We start from the raw sequence: 16,745 nt of genomic DNA, 5'->3' as shown, positions 1-16,745 counted from the left end.
TACGTTATCAACTGACCATTCTACAAATATAAATAAACAAAAAAATATTCAATAAATTACGCCTAGTTTTCAGGCGCATAAGACGCTATCTACATCGAATTTTCGAAATGAACTGAACTCCCAAAACGCTAACTACTTAATTTTGACAAAACATAAAGTTTTAAAACGATTCAATACATCATTTTATCGTGTTTTTGAATGTATAATACTTGTTTACAATTTCAGATAAAACCGTTAATTAATAAAAACAAATACGTTGAAAAAATCTTGTAAGCTCTCTCCTGTAAAGTAACAAATTTGCAGATAGAGTACTTTGTGTAGGGGCCGTCGATATAGAGATGTTTATTTGAAAAAACATCAAGTAAAATATAAATAGTTTATAAGGTAGTATGATTCAAGTTTTATGATATTAACCAAGTATAGGATTTGAAAGTGATGATGCAATTTGACTAGTTGGGCGGGCCTCACAAATGGAACAGACTTTAGTGTTATATGACTGAAAATTCTTTAATTTGTTTAGGTATTGTGAGAGAAATAAAAATACTTTTTTTTAATCAGGAAAAACATTGGTCCATGGATGTAACGAAAAAATAATATCAAAACTATTGTAAAATATTTGTACATACATAATATTACTGTTAAATTCAAGACTGGGAATCAATTTTTTTGTATATGGTCACATCAATAATATATGTAAATATTAATTTCACTTTTTTAACGGATTCAATGATTGTTTACTTTTTAAATTGTACCACAAAAGAATAACGTCATTACTTGACTATTAATTTGGTGTATGTATATAATATGGAATCCAGTTATATTTACGTGCAGCATAAAAACAATATGAACCAAATGTAGGAAAAGTTGAAAAATTAATGTCCTATTCAGAATTCTTGAATCTAGACTTTGTGTGTTAAATGGTATCAATTATTCGTATGAATATCCTATGATGTGAAAATGGAGTTGTAAATATGTCTATTTTGCATGAATATTTAAGATGTAAGTAATTACGTAATACGATGGTACCACCATTAATATTTGAAGCACCAAGTTCTCTGAGAACTTTGTGTTGAGTACATTATTATTCACTTGCCATTAAAGTGATTGTGTTAGTAATGTATTGCTGTGTTCATTACTGGAAGTTGTTAGGGAGTCGTGGCATTTACAGGACTTGGTATAAATGTGTAATTATAAGGGTGAATATACGCTACAATGGTGATAATAAAATAAATATTTTACTGATAAAATGTCTTTCATTCCTACACTTAGTCCACATTTATGTAAGTCAGTTCTTACTTAACTAAACTGTACCTGAGAAGTTATTTTTTCACTGTAATATTCATTCATTACCCTAGACTGGTACCTGAAGTGGAGGGCTGATCACCTTTCCTTCATGTATTAACGATAAAGATAACTTTTTATATTATGCAGTGCCCTATGCACCATCATCTGTGCACCTGAAGGTGCATAAAACCCTCGGGTTTGATGAAGAGATATATATATATATGTATATATATATATATATATATATATATATATATATATATATATATATGTATATATGTGATGTATAATCACAAGTAGGTAAAGGGTATAAAACTAATTTGAACCCTAACTAGGGCCATGATAAGCGGTGTTGCATAAGTCGTAGCTATATTTCAGGGTCACTTGGATGTTAGGCAATACAAAAGTTAAATTAAAAAAATGTCCCATATTTTAAAACAAAATTTTCAACTCATTTTTTTGTTAGGGCGGATGCAATATCTCGCCTCTATGGATATTATTACTTTGTAACTTTTTCAATAAGGGTTAACTCCTTTAACCTTCCCCTCCCGGTGATGTGTATTTACTACAACTCGACTTTTCAAATGAGAATATCAATATAAAATATAATAGATACGTGCCCAGTATTTTTACATTCCTCCGTAATATAATTATGTAATACATGAAAATATTATACATAATATAAAGTTATTCATTTGCAGTGACGGAAATAAATAATTTGTGGAAAAAATCACTAATACACAAACGTTTTTGTTCGTGCTTTGTAAGTATACATACGCAATGTCGTAATGTGTGTTTACTCCGCTAGTCTCACGTGGCAGTCGTGTCGCTAGGCTATTGCGATGTTTTTCACCCTTTTTTAGGTAATTACCAGAGCTAACATTACTAAATTGTTATATTTCAACTTTAACTATGGTCAATAAAAGCAAGATTTCTAAAAATATTCACATTTTCCCGTTTTTAAACCACATTTTTATATGGTGTACAAAATACATATCACTGGTGCACGCGGAAATTTATTAGCACCGTAAGGGAAGGGTTAAAAATTGCTTTTCAATTTAGGTGTTAATAAATTCAATGAATCCCTACAACCTGCAATTGAAACAGACTCAATATACAAATTTATATTTACACAAATCACGAGATGGCACTTTTTCTTAAATTAAATTGAATTGTGTAAACAGTGCGCAAATAAAATATTTGGTTAGGTGGTTTTTATTACCATCAATTTAAAAAATATTGACAAACTGTTAAAACATAAATTAAACTCGCTGAATTACAAAATATTGCTCATTTTCTTGATAATATGATACAATAACCCTTCAACTTCGCAGATGTTATTTTTAAGAAAAGATTATTTAATTTTCACTGTTTTTATTATTTTCTTTTAAAATGAATTATTTCCGCAGAAGGGTGAATCGTTGACCACTCCATCTGTGCTCTTATATTTGAGACATTTTCAGGAAACGTAACCTCAAATGACAAGGGGATTATTTGCACAACTTTTTTTTCGAATGGCCGCTCCGATATCGCCAGTCAACGTGCCTTCCACACTTTGTTCAATATTTTACCGCTTTCCAGATTTCTATCTCAATGTTTTACTTTGGAGCAGGATTTCCATCTCATTAATGTATAAAATAAACTCATTAAGATAGAAGATACAAATAAAAATCTTAATGTGTAATTACTTCTATCCTCTAACTTTTTACTGTAATCTATTCTTAACAAAATAAAGGTTTTTTTGTCAAATTTTTTATGCATTTTGGGGCTACCTTTCAGGCTGAGAATAAGTAAATTGAATTTCAGTTCTTACGAAACAGTTTCTAAATTCGTCAGGTTCTGGGGGCGAATATAGGAGATTCCTCTGTATTTTGTAAAAGTTGTTTTATAGGGTAAAAATCAAACAAGGCATTAGTCTCCAAAAATAAGTTTATTTTTATAATGTTAATTATTTGTAGGCACATGTGCAGGCACTTAATACATTTGCAGTTTTCAAAAATATAATAATAATATAGCACACAATTTTCTAAAATGTCATTCTTTCCATAATAATACAAGTTATACACAGAATGGTAGTTGAAACCTTTGTGATAGATATCACCTAATTTGGAACAATGTAGCGATACATGTAATGGGAGACTTATATCCATTTTCTAAGTAAATCATTAATTATTTTTTTTTTACATTTAATATTTTTTTAAACTTTTTATACATATATATATTTTTTTATTGTTTATAAATATTTATTTTTCGACGTTATTCATATGACATTTAAAAATCTGATATAGAAAAACATTCTTCAGCAGTAACAAAGTCGACGCAACTGTCGTATTGCAGTATTTTCCCCTTGAGGTTTTCCAGCTTGGAAATGAAGATGCCGTGTTCGCAAGTGTCAGTTCTCTCGTAGCGAAGACTACTGATCATCTTATCCAAGGTGTAGTGCAGCCACAGGATGTTTGTGTACGGCTCAAAGTGTTGCCATAGGTTCCTAAACCAAAATAATACTCAATTAATGCTAATCAAAAAATTATTATCTTGAAGCAAGTTTATCACTCGGGAGAAATATCTGATCCCTATCCGGACTCAACGGAGCATAGAGCACTGCATAGGATAACATCAGTAGAAGTTGGTCACTATATGGAGGCAAGGCAATCACTCCTGTACTCTACGAGTAGATTATATTTGATAGGATACAGATGACATAAGGGAAGGAGCCAGGATGAAAGCTTGAGTAAGTGGTACAAAAAAAATAATGCTAATACGTACAACACCCACTAGTAAAATAATAGGATTTAATACGCTTAAAATATAAAGAAATTTATCTAGATTCTCTTAGGATTTATAAAAATCAAGAATGATTTCATTCATATCCATTTTCAAAGTTTGCTCATCAAAAAGCAACATTCTTGTATGTTGGGGAAATATCTAATCATTACAAGTACATAATGCACGTTTCTGATAAATCCATAAAAATGCCATTAAAACTTAAAATAAAAATAATTCCAGTCAATTCCTGCTCCAATTACTACTGCTTGCAACAGCAAAAGCAAGAGAGACTCCACGCTATGCCACGTAATGACATCACAGCCTAGCATCATAATGATTTAAATATAATGGCAGAAATTTAAATACCAAGAGTTTGTATCTCCCTTTACAGATTTCAATAAAAATAGTGTGGCAAAATATGTGATCATATCCTACTATTTAAAGTTTAATTGAAGTGATTTTTTTGTGGTTGGAACAGACTATGCAATAGTCTGTTCCAAGTCTTGAGACAATGGGACAGACTTTGCATTTGTCTTACACACAGATCAATTAAAAACAATAATGTTATGGGACCAGTCCTTACCCGTTCTTCTGTCGCATGAGTCGATAAATGTCAAATTGGTAGTCGCCAACGGCCACAAACAGGTCGGGATCTTTGGCCAGATTATTGTAGATGGTTTGTCCAGTGGAAGGCAGAGTGATGCGAGACAGTGTGAAGTCGATGATGCTCCCGCAGACTCCAGCTGTCGGCACGGAGTATGACTCTCCGCGCAGCTTGTAACTCAACACCTAGTGAGGGAGATACCAACGTTCAGTTACATACATTAATTTGATTGAAGACAATTACTGACACACTCGGGACGGGAAAGATATTTCCACCCGTTCGGTCGATTGATGCTTAAGGACGGGAAGGGTAGTTTAACCTTCTGCGCTGGCCTCATTTCAAAGTCAGTAAAGAAAGAATTATTTAATGTTTTTATATGAACATTATATATCAATCTCTTTGTTAAGGTCTAAACTATATATATATACAATTACCAAATCCGAAGGGATCAGTGGTTCGCAGGCGTAAATAATACTTATCCGAAATGTGTTAAACAAGTCAGTCTATGAATTTTAAAAAAAATACATCTTTAAAGGACAAAACAGATTGAGAAATTGTTTTTGAAAAGATTTTTAAATTTTCTGATGGGTTCAATTTAATTTATAAAATTAATTCATTTCACCACTAGGTCTGCGACTCTTTAACAAAATACACTTATAAACTGAATTGTCATGCTAATTTCAACGGATGTTTTTATATAAATTAAACACTAGATGCATAACTTATTATGGATTACCTTTTTATCAGAATGCGTGATGAGTACATTCCCCCAGTGGAGATCTCGATGCTCAAAATGGAAAGCTTCCTCAGCCACAGCAAGAGCAAAAGCCGCCTAGAAATTTCACCATCCATTACTCAACTTGTACTCCGGAAAAAATTACATACTGCAGTATCGAATACAATATAACAAGGAACATTAAAAATGGCATTTGATGAGGGTGCATTAAATATAAATATCGCTGCGGATGAGTGAAGATCTAGTCATGACTATAACACATGGACTAGGCATTCAACCATCTGCAGAAAAACTTAGCTTTCTTAACTCTCCTCTTCTCCTTTGGAACTCCAGAAGAATGTCGCCAGTTGGATTTCATAACCACGGATCAAGTATTCAGTGCTTGTACCAATAATCTCCATGGTCGGCCTTCCGATTATTATTAAAAATAATCAGTGGCTAAATAAGTCTATCAGAATTGCGGGAATGGTGAAACTTGGCTAGCAAAAGGCCTTACAAAATTTAGCAAAATCGACAAATGTTTAAGGTTAATTTTTACATTAATCCCATTTCGTCAGAGCTCACCCAATAAATCTCCCACAGTATTGAAACATTTGACTAATCGCGAGTGTTTTTGCCTAGAATTTTCACTCATGAATTACATGAAATTATAGTAACTTTAAACATAAAAGAGTAAATCCACTCACGAGTAGCCATAGGCTATGAAACTTAAAAAGTTGTTAGGGTCATGATAAGCGGTGTTGCATAAGCCGTAGCTAGATTTCATAGTCACTTGGACATAAGATAAATCAACAAAAAAAAGTTTGACTAAATACAGATGTAACAAAATAGCAGTTATTGCTAATTTTAAATTAGCTATAACTGAGTTTTGATGGAATGATAATTTTCGAAATTATCATTAATAAATTAATGATACAGCGCTACAACTATACAAAAATAAAAAGTTACACACGGTGTGATATTTTAATTTTGGGTGCAAACTATTAATCAAACAAAATACAAAAAAATAAATAAAAAGAAGGATGACAAATAAAAATCAACACAACGTAGGAAGGCGGATGAGTGTAATTCTCCCGATGGATGAGTGAATATCTAGTCACGACATAGAAAATACATGCACTAAACATTCACCCACCCACCGGAATCATTCAAAATGAAGACAACAGGTGATGGGCTGCAAAACTACAAGCAAATTAATACAAAACAATATTAATTAAAACAAAACTAGGACAAATGATTCTCCTGTCTCCAATACTTCACAACACATCAGACGGTCATTATTTTCAACTTAAGATAATCACGGGCAATTACCACATGACTAATTGGTCGACTGAATGACGCAAGAACTTCTGATTATATAAACAAACTTGTATTTGATTGTGTAATATGTAATCATCTATATAAATTTGAGGATGTAATCAAAGCAACTACTGGAATCACTGATTACTTATTTCAACTGCATGTATTGCTACATTATTATTTTTGTATGCAAAGAATGAAGCTTTAAAACTTTGAAATCTCATTAATTTGAACAACAATCATTTGGATTTTCAAAACCATAATAATAAAGAGTCTCATGCTCTACTGACTGAGCTAGCCGGGATTTGTCCGCCTACGTAGTGTAATGGTCAGCACGCTCGGCTACCGTTCAGGAGGTCCCGGGTTCGATTCCCAAGGGGGGTAAAAATAAATATAAGTGATTTTTTCACTGTAATATTTATTCAATATTACCATGGACTGGTACCTGAAGCGGAGGGCTGATCACCTTTCCTTCATAAGTAAAACGATCATGATAACACTGCGTTTATAAGACACAGTGCCCTATGCACCATTGGGGTGCGGATAAGGGTTTTATTATTATTATTATTATTAATAATAAAAAAAATACATATTAAAAAATTCTGGTCACTTCAAAAGACAAATTGAATATCCAAACAAATATTTCATTCCTAATACGAACCAAGTTGAGAGAAAAAAGTAACAGAAACAAAAAAAAATATTTATTGATTTTACTTACTGATTTCATTACACAAAGTTTACACATAAATTTCGAACTAACAATATTTTATCTAACATCAATGTAAAATAGAAATGACTATTTTCCAATTATATATATGTACTTGTTTCAAGTTTTCATATGCATATGCGGAATAGTTATGATATTAATTATTATTTCAACCACGGCACAGTATTCATTATGTGTATGTACTATTGGAGACAGTTAATGCAAATGAAATGTTTTTCTAGTAAACAATAATCAAGTCAACAAAAAAATATCACAGTACATAATACAAGGGTATAAAAATGGTAGCGTCCATTCGTAAATTATTGGCAAACATCTAATTTTATTTTGCTCATTGAAAAAACTGTTGACAAGACAATATCTTGATGTATAAGGTAGTTGGACGTATTATACCACCTAAATGTATGTTACAACAAAGATAAAATAAGGTAAATGGATAACCATAGGGTTGATAGAAAAAAAACATCAATTGCAACATTGGATTTATTACATTAATAATGAAGTCTTGTTGAAATATTGTTTTCGGGCAGATTTTTTTCATCAATCCCGACCCTGATTAGTAAAATGATTAGGGTCGTATACTAATCACAAGTAGCCGCAAACCCAATTTACATCTGTACTATGTTTTTTGGCATCTTGCGCTCTACCAAAAGTAAACAAATACAACGCTTATAAGCGTCTCACAACAGTATGTAAAATACGCTTTTAAGCATTTCCTGCGCACAATGTGTTAAGAAATTAAAAACCTGTCTGATTTTAAAAAAAATTTACTCATTGGACAGTACCATTTCAAACCACTCAAATAAAAATCATGCACAGTATATCAAATTGGGATTCAAGTTACCTGGAAGAAGAGGTAGTAAGACTGGACAGCATCAACAAACTTGAAGGCTTCGAGGTCTTGGCCCCCGTTGGCTAGTTCAAGCACGATGTAGAGTTGACCGGCGTCAAACAGGGTCGGGCAATCGTTCTCGGATCCCTTCAGCTCGTCGTACAGCTCCCACAGCTCGATAAGGCGCGCAGGATAGCGGCCCTTAACGCATCGCACGCGGTTCACTTTGTTGAATCCAATAGTGTGGTTGTCTTCGTTGTTTCGTAGGTCACTCAATTCCCTAACAAACAACAAACGATTTTCAGATAAGTTGTCATCGCAACATACTCTTGTTTTATAAACCTCACCTAGTCATTCATTGTTCACTTTGTGTTATACCACTTAAAAGTTTAGTTTTAAGCGGCTCATTATTAGATATAGGTATCAAATTGTGGTAGAGTGGGTTCGAATCGAGAAACTCTGACTCAAGATTCCGCGACACTAACCACGGGACCACAACCCGACAAGTTAAAAATGCTTTTAATATACAAAATATACTCTTGTATTTTTTTAAAATCTGATTACCTTATTGATTTACAACATCACGGTATCCAAAATACTGACGCTGTAAAGATCAATTGAAAGTAAAGGATTTGACTTTAGTCCTTTTAATAAAATTGATAATCAATAATGAATATTCAAAAAAACATCTGCATGCTCAGTATACTAAGTACAAAATTTGCAAAAATCTAGTTATAGATTTCGTAACACCTGAATGTTGATGAAACAATGTTGTCAAAAAACATTATCAATAGTTATTATTTCATCATAGCTATAACCCATCCAGAAATATATATTTCTACACATAAAGCTTTTCAGACGTGTCAATTGAACATAATGAAACATAGTTGTTAACACTTGTTTCGTTTTATTATCTAGCCACTTTTCTATTGTGGTTATGAATCCCCCGGAAAAAATCAAGCAAGAAAATGCATATTTCGTTATGAGAAATTTTTAAAACTTATAATGAAATAATTTTGGATATTTTTTGAGTGAAAATATTACAGTGTCTATGAAACAGTATAAATACGTATAATGGTTATATGTAGTAAAGTATATATGAATTCAAATTTAAATATATAGAATTGTTATAGTAAAATATCTATGAATTTGAATTTAACCCTAGGTAACTAAACATTCGTCCACGCGGCGACGCCCCTATCCGAGAAAGTCAAGTGCACTTACTTCCCCACATCCTGCACCCGCCACGCTTTGTTTACCTTCCTGATCAGTGCGAATAGTTCATCGGGTCACACGATTGTAATCACACAATAATTAGGAGGTGACCTACAGCTATATCGTCATCCGGTTGACAAAAGTTTAGTTACTACGTTAGTTGTTCGTAAAGGTATGTATTATTATGACATCAAGGTCATGATAAAAGATATTCTTGGTGAGTCTTCAGACCCTGAAACTCCTGTTCATTCTGTGACTAATGTGCGCAAAATCTGTTATTTATGTCCATCAAAGGTTCGTAGGATGACAAAACATTGATGCATTAAATGCAAAAATGCCATTTGTGGATCGCGCAATATTGACATATGTAGTAGCTGTGCGGAAGTGATTTATTATTATATGTCTCTTACATTCATTTCTAATAAACCAAACTTAAGTGACATGTAACCAGTTCCTATTTTTAATAAATACTTTTGATAATTTTCACGTTTTTAATTGCGTAGTCCGCCTGACGAAAGTTTAGTTACCATGTATCTACAATATTACTAAACTTATAAAGGCTTAAATAAATAGAATGGGTAGAGTAAAGTACGTCTCAATTTCAATTTAATTAAATAAAATGGTTATAGCAGGGGTTCCCAATCTTTTTCAGCCCGCGGCGCACTTACAAGCTAAGTATTTTGTCACGGCGCTCTACATTAGTAAGCTATTTGGAATATATATATATAGGGTCTTTCAAACTTTTACAGTTAATAGCGGCCATATTATTGATGATACATCTTTGACGCACACTTTGTTTTATTAAAATTTAAAAACACAAAGCACTTAATGAAAAACCCTGTTTATATTAAAGTCGAAAGAAATAGGTACCTACAATAATAGTAGTTGGGTGGATAGGCACAAAAATTAAAACATCCCCAATATGAAATTGAGTTTTAGTATATTTATAAGAATTCAGAAATGAAACAGAGAACAACAAAAAAGAAAATATTTGTGGTTTCGGATAATGATAGAGGATCGACTCACGGCGCCCCTCTTTACTTTCTACGGCGCACACTTTGAGAACCCCTGGGTTATAGTAAAGTATCTATAAATTTGCATTTGAATAAATAGAATGGTTATAGTAATTTGAATAAAACTTACATAGCAATAACCACCTCCGAGATAATCTCATCAAATTTCTTTTGTCGATCGCCATTAACCAGCTCCGTCCCTTCTATCGGTATAACTTTCATAACAATTGGATTAGTCGGGTCATCCTCATTCTTGTAGAGGAATACTTCTCCATAAACTCCTTCCCCAATTTTGCAACACTTTTGCAGCTTTCTAAAATAGGGAAAATAAGCCAAATTAAAACATCTTCTTCTTCTTCATCTTGTCGTAGGCCTTGTGGCCTGTTTTTAAGAGGGATTAGCCTCCTGCGATGTAGATTCCCAGCTATCGACCCATCTCTTTGGTGTACATATATTAAAATATAGAAATATGAAAATAGCATCATTAAAGAGACGGATATTAACATAACTTTCTTAATGCACGTTTGTGCTGCATCTCCTAGTGCATGTTGGTCTTCGGGTCGACCAAAAATCGCATGTGTTTAAACATAAAACAAAACAAATATTTAAAATATCTAAATTATGTTATATAATTGAATACAAAGCATGATATTTACACCGATTTTTTGTTGTTATTGTTTTTTTCAGTTTTTTTATGTTGTTGTTTGACAAAAAATTATATATTTTTTCTCAATATCATTAATATTTAAAGCATTTACTTAGTTAGTCATTTATTAATTTTTTTTTCGACCAAAATCACACATGGTAATGAAGGGTAGTATTGTTTGCAAGCTGTGGTAGTGATTGTCTTGACGAAGAGACGGGTACGTTTCAAAACCGGTAGACATAAAAATCTCAGTGAGTGATTATATACTAATATTACTAACATTGATGTAAAAAAAAAAATACATATTAACATAACTCTAGCACTCTTTAAATCAGAGGCGTCCATTCTATATAGGCAGGAAAGCAGTGCCTACCCTGGATTACTGGCGTTCCATATAGAAACACGACCAGTGCCTACCACGTCTTATCCTTACCGAACCCTACTGCCTACGTTGATTAAAAACTCTGCCCACGCCACTGCCTTAAATTCTTTATTAATATTTTGAATTAATTTTTATTTTACTAAGTAACTAATTATCACACCGCTTCTCCGTAGGAGTAGGCAGAGGGAATAGAATGCCACACCAATCTATCTTTGTAAAAATAATCTTTGCCTCTTTCACATTCATGCATCTCCCCATACATACCCACGGATAAAATATTTTTTACTACTATGTTGTTAACCAATTAGTTGCGGATTGAAACATTGTTTGCGGAAAACGCTTAGAGGCATTTTTACATACTGTTGGTAGAGTGGGAGATGCTTATAAGCGTTCTATTGCTTACTTTTGGTAAAGTGTGAGAGACCCCAAAAAAACATTGTATAGATCAGAATTGGGTTTGCAGTTACTGTGATTAGTTTACTTATGATTAGAATACGAACCTACGAATTTTAGCCTGTATAAAAAAAAACATAATTTATGTTTCTGTATCTAACAGGGCATTTAAATATAAATATCATTAAATTTAAGGCCATAAATAAATTAGGGAACAATTAAAACTGGCGTTTTAAATACAGCAAAATGCAGAGAATAACAATGTCAATAGAATTAAAATACAGATATCATTTATTTAACAATGACATTAATTATAAGTAAAGAGGATTGTTGACCATTGCAAAACATATTAAATATTTGCATTGTTTGTAATTTAGCTGACAAACATTTCAACACGGAATAATGATAAACTATTGCATTATTCATAATTTAGCTGATAATAATTTTAACAAGAACAGTTGTGTTATCATCGTGACTGAGAATTCAATACAGACATCCGTAATATCATGTCTGGCTTTTCAAGCTAAAATACAATGAAACAGAATAAAACAGCATTGAATAAAAATAAAAATTCCTTAAACACTCTCCTTATCATTCATCGTTTACTTAAAAACACTACTTCATGACTACCGGTTTTGTGAATAACCATTCCATCATCAGGTCAAATGTAAACTACACTCTAATATTTATTTTACACTTTAATATTTATTTAATATTATCCACGACTGATCCCTGAAGCGCAGGAGTGATCACCTTGCCTTCAAGTAAGCAACGATCAAGATAACACTGCGTCAATACGATGCAGTGCCCTATGCACCATTGGGTGCGGATAAGGGTTAGAAGAAGAAGAAGACTAGTTTTTACTATTTAAAAATTTTTAGTACACTAAAACAGGAATCAATTTTGTTTGATATCAATATGTGTGGAAGTTTTTGGAAAGGGAATGTAATTAATTATGAGTATTTTAATGTTTTAGAATTTGATAAACCCTGATGATGACAAGGTTCTTGTCGAAACCGGTAAAACAAAGTTGTTTAATTTTATAAAGTTTATAAAATGTGCCACAAAGTATCTGCGAAAAACATTCAAGAAATGATATCAATTTCCCTAAAAAAAATAATCTTGATACAAAAAAGTTGAAGATCAGTGTAAGGATGGAGTATAAAAGTGGGACTTACGAGTCAGGGTAGCATTCATCAAATGGCAGTGGATGTGTCTGGTTGCATCGCCTCAGCACCAGCTCCCGGGCATTGAGGGCCGGCCAAGCGGACTCCGGGTGGTTCTTGTCTAGTATAGCACTGCTGCGGCCAACTTTGGAGATTGCAAGTCTCGATAGGTTGATTGCCGTATCATTACAAGCGTCAGATAATAATTCTGAAAGTTCAAACACGGACCCTAATTAACTTTAAAAAATTAATTATTTATTTTAAAGCACCTAGTCTGATTTTGCGAGTGAGGAAAAAAAATTAAATAGTAATATATTTGGAAAGAAATCTTCGAACCAAAAGGCGATGAATAGATGTTACCATCGCTGTCGTTCGCAAGACCTTCATCTCTAGTGCAAACTTTATTACGTATAAGCTATTCGTAGTAATTACATATCGCTCACTCCTTTCAACAATGTCGTATATCAAAAATTGTCAATTTTCAGTTGTGCATATTTTCGGAATGCTGAGAAAATGTACTATATCCCAGCAAAAGCGGCATGTTTTTAACATAATATTTACCCGCTCCGCTACAGGGCAGAAAGTTTTGTTTTTGCATTTTGAAGAAAATGTATTGTTTAATTCTTTTTTTAAATATACTTAATATTTTTCAAATGGAGAAAAAAAATTCAGGTTTTACCTAAAAAGATCTGTTGCACAGAAAAAAGTTCAATAAGTGGCTTGATATTTATTTTTAATACATTTTATTATATTCTTAAATTTTTAAAATGATCTCCTGAAAAATAAAGTTTTTTGATATGTGACATAGTTGAAAGGAGTGAGCCATGTGTATACTTCTAACCCCCCAGTATATTTACTTAATTTCTACCTTTACATTTGAAGGAAATTAAGAGCTGCCCATTTTAATGGCCTGACAGATAAAATCACGATACCGATAAAAATTTTAGTGAAATGAGTATTATAACTGAAAGATTTGATATAAACAAAGAGTGAGTAGGTACTCACGCTATATTTTACTTACCCTTTATAGAGGTGACTATGTTTCTAAATATTGCCAAGAGAAATTTTGATAGTGGAAATAATAGGATGCAGCTATTAAAACTTTTTTCAATGCACCCGACATTTATTTATAATATAACAATAATGTGTCGGGTTGTGGTCCCGTGGTTAGAGTCGCGGACTCTTGAGACAGAGTTTCTCGGTTCGAACCCACTCTACCACAATTTGATACCTTTTTCTAATAATGAGCCGCTCAGGCTCACAGAAATAGTATGAAATTGTGTTTTTAAAAGTGTTTTAGTAAATAATAAAAACACAAATATTTCCCTTTTTAATCATAAAAAAATATATATATAAAAAATAAATAAAATAAAAATTCTCGGTAAGAGAAATTTCGATATGACGCATTAATATTTAATTATGGTGATTTCAACATAATTTCGTAAGAATTTTTAAAATTTTGGAATACCGAGGGGATTTAAACTTAAAGCGTATTGTTGAAATAAATAGAAAAATCCTAAGTGCAAGGGTATGAAGAAAAATCGGTCAGGGCCAGTAAAATGGGAGCGTTATACAAAGCAATATAACTTAACCTTGAGTTGGCGTATTATTGTTGGATTTCAAGCTGAAATAAAATTAACAAATATGGAAACGCAATAATTACCTTCACAGAACAAAGGAAGATACATGCACTTGGCTTCCCTAACTTGTGAACGAAAACAACGGTTTACAAAGCAATTATCCCGTTACGGGGATACGCTTTTACGATGGCCGACGTCGAAACTTTCACAACAAATTGAAAGATAAATCACAAGATTTCCTTTCAAACGGATGTCTTACGTGTTTATATATCACTTTAGCAGTCCAAATACAGTTTTTGAGCACTAAATAAATGTAAAGGCAACTTGAATTTATCAAACACGTTTCGGAATAATCTCAACGCGTCACCTCTCCTTTGTCCGTAACGATGCCAGTCGGTGTTACCAGTGAAAATAAATATGACACAAACGGTAAAAACACTACACTGTGAAAATAAAAATATTTTACGGATTCAAATAAATAATATAAATAAAGCAGAATACTCGAAAAAAAAATGTATAATGTCTAGAGGTAACTGGATTATTTTTAAGCCGCGTTAATCGTAAGCAACCAAACGCTGTAGTTATCGGCGTACAAATAAAAACAACGGGCGGCAACACTCGGATGGACGTCAATGACTTCCGGAAATTTATAGTGACGTAGGTCCCTCGTAGAAAATACAGCATTTCCTGGTATCGGTAGATTGCCAGGTGCTGTTTTTTTTTAATTATTTTGATCGATAATATATACTTAAATAAAGTAAAATATTTTAGATCCCTGACAACGTGACATTAATTTAAATAATATATTTTATGGCTAGTAATACCTTTTCTTGTATTTTTTCGCAGTAAAATGTTGCTTGTATACAAATCAGATTCATTACACTTCAAATTCAATATTGTTTAAAATATTAGGATTAAGAAAACACCACCGTTATAAGAGTTGGTATCAAAAAATTAAATAAAAACTTTATGACGCTCTAAGGAAATTATTTGCATTATTTTAACTAACATCTGGCAGCATTCAGTGACATCACTGAATCTGAATTTTACAATATTTCAAAAGAAATCATATTGTGGCCTTTTCCCTGAAGACATGACTCATGGCAAATAGTTTCCTGATATCACTCATGACTATCCAAACAAGATAAGATTATTTTCTTTCAATTATAGATCCCTATTTGGTTTCTATTTGATCTTTGACAAGAAATGAGACCAATTACCACACAAATACTTATAAATGTTAAAATTGTCTCCGTATTAATGATTATTATACTTGGATGAGAGATTGGGTACTCGTAAATGTCTTTATTCTTTGGTGACCATGATCTCAAACTGCCTTGTGTAACATATTGTGCTCTCAAAACAATTTGGTTCACTTATTCACAATGGTTTTGTGTTGGTTGTCATTTCTTTAATATAATAACTCATATAGGCTGTGATGAGTTATTGCATGAAATTAAAGTATTATTTATTTATAAAGATTAAGGGTTAAACATCATCAAAAGGCATGTTTATTTATTTTAGGCATTAGTGTAATATTGAAGGAGAGCGTAATAATTTGATAAATGGAGTTTCATCGTTATTCTTCAATAATATTTTAGAATTTTATAGAATTAGGTTGATGGTCTATTTGCAATTGATGGGATTTTTGCAGTTGCCTCCTTGCTCAGTTTATTACATTTTCCGTGTCTCCAAGTCTTTTATCAATGGTAATATTACTAATTATTCCAGAACATGAAGGGAGAAAATTATGCTTTGATAATATAATTCAAATGGTAATCTTAACAATACAATAAATTACTTAACTAAACAGGATCTAGTCCCCATCACTAAGTGCTTGGCGGTCGTGCCAAGTAAACCTATAGTCTAAATCAGTGGTCGGTAACCTTTTGAAAGACAGGGTGAAAAATCATATTTTATAAGTTGGTATAAAGTTCTTAAAAAATTTAAAGAAAAATTATATTTTCAAAAAAAAAAAAGTAAGGGAGTGTTGCCACTTCACATTCGATGAGGGTTTGTGCACTGCACGGAATTTTACTGCCCGGAAGTCCAGTTTTGAAAAATAAAAGCAACTACGACAGTTTAGCGTGATCGAATTTAAGAGC

At 32.3% G+C, this 16,745-nt stretch overlaps 1 protein-coding gene across 1 annotated transcript; it reads right to left on the bottom strand.

The window, feature by feature from the left end:
• Positions 1-3,505: 3,505 nt before the first annotated feature.
• Haspin (haspin) lies at positions 3,506-15,035 on the bottom strand. Its single transcript, XM_088274385.1, has 7 exons — positions 14,724-15,035; positions 13,073-13,268; positions 10,604-10,786; positions 8,258-8,525; positions 5,391-5,486; positions 4,634-4,839; positions 3,506-3,772 (listed from the first exon to the last, which is right to left on the bottom strand). Exons 1-7 carry the CDS (start codon positions 14,746-14,748, stop codon positions 3,556-3,558), a joined length of 1,191 nt encoding a protein of 396 aa, XP_088130511.1. The 5' UTR covers positions 14,749-15,035; the 3' UTR covers positions 3,506-3,555.
• Positions 15,036-16,745: the final 1,710 nt, after the last annotated feature.

Source organism: Brachycentrus maculatus, unplaced genomic scaffold, assembly GCF_059751285.1.
Source record: "Brachycentrus maculatus isolate JH-2025_06_01 unplaced genomic scaffold, ASM5975128v1 h1tg000660l, whole genome shotgun sequence".
NCBI lineage: Eukaryota > Metazoa > Arthropoda > Insecta > Trichoptera > Brachycentridae > Brachycentrus > Brachycentrus maculatus.
This window is presented reverse-complemented; position numbering and strand designations above follow the sequence as displayed.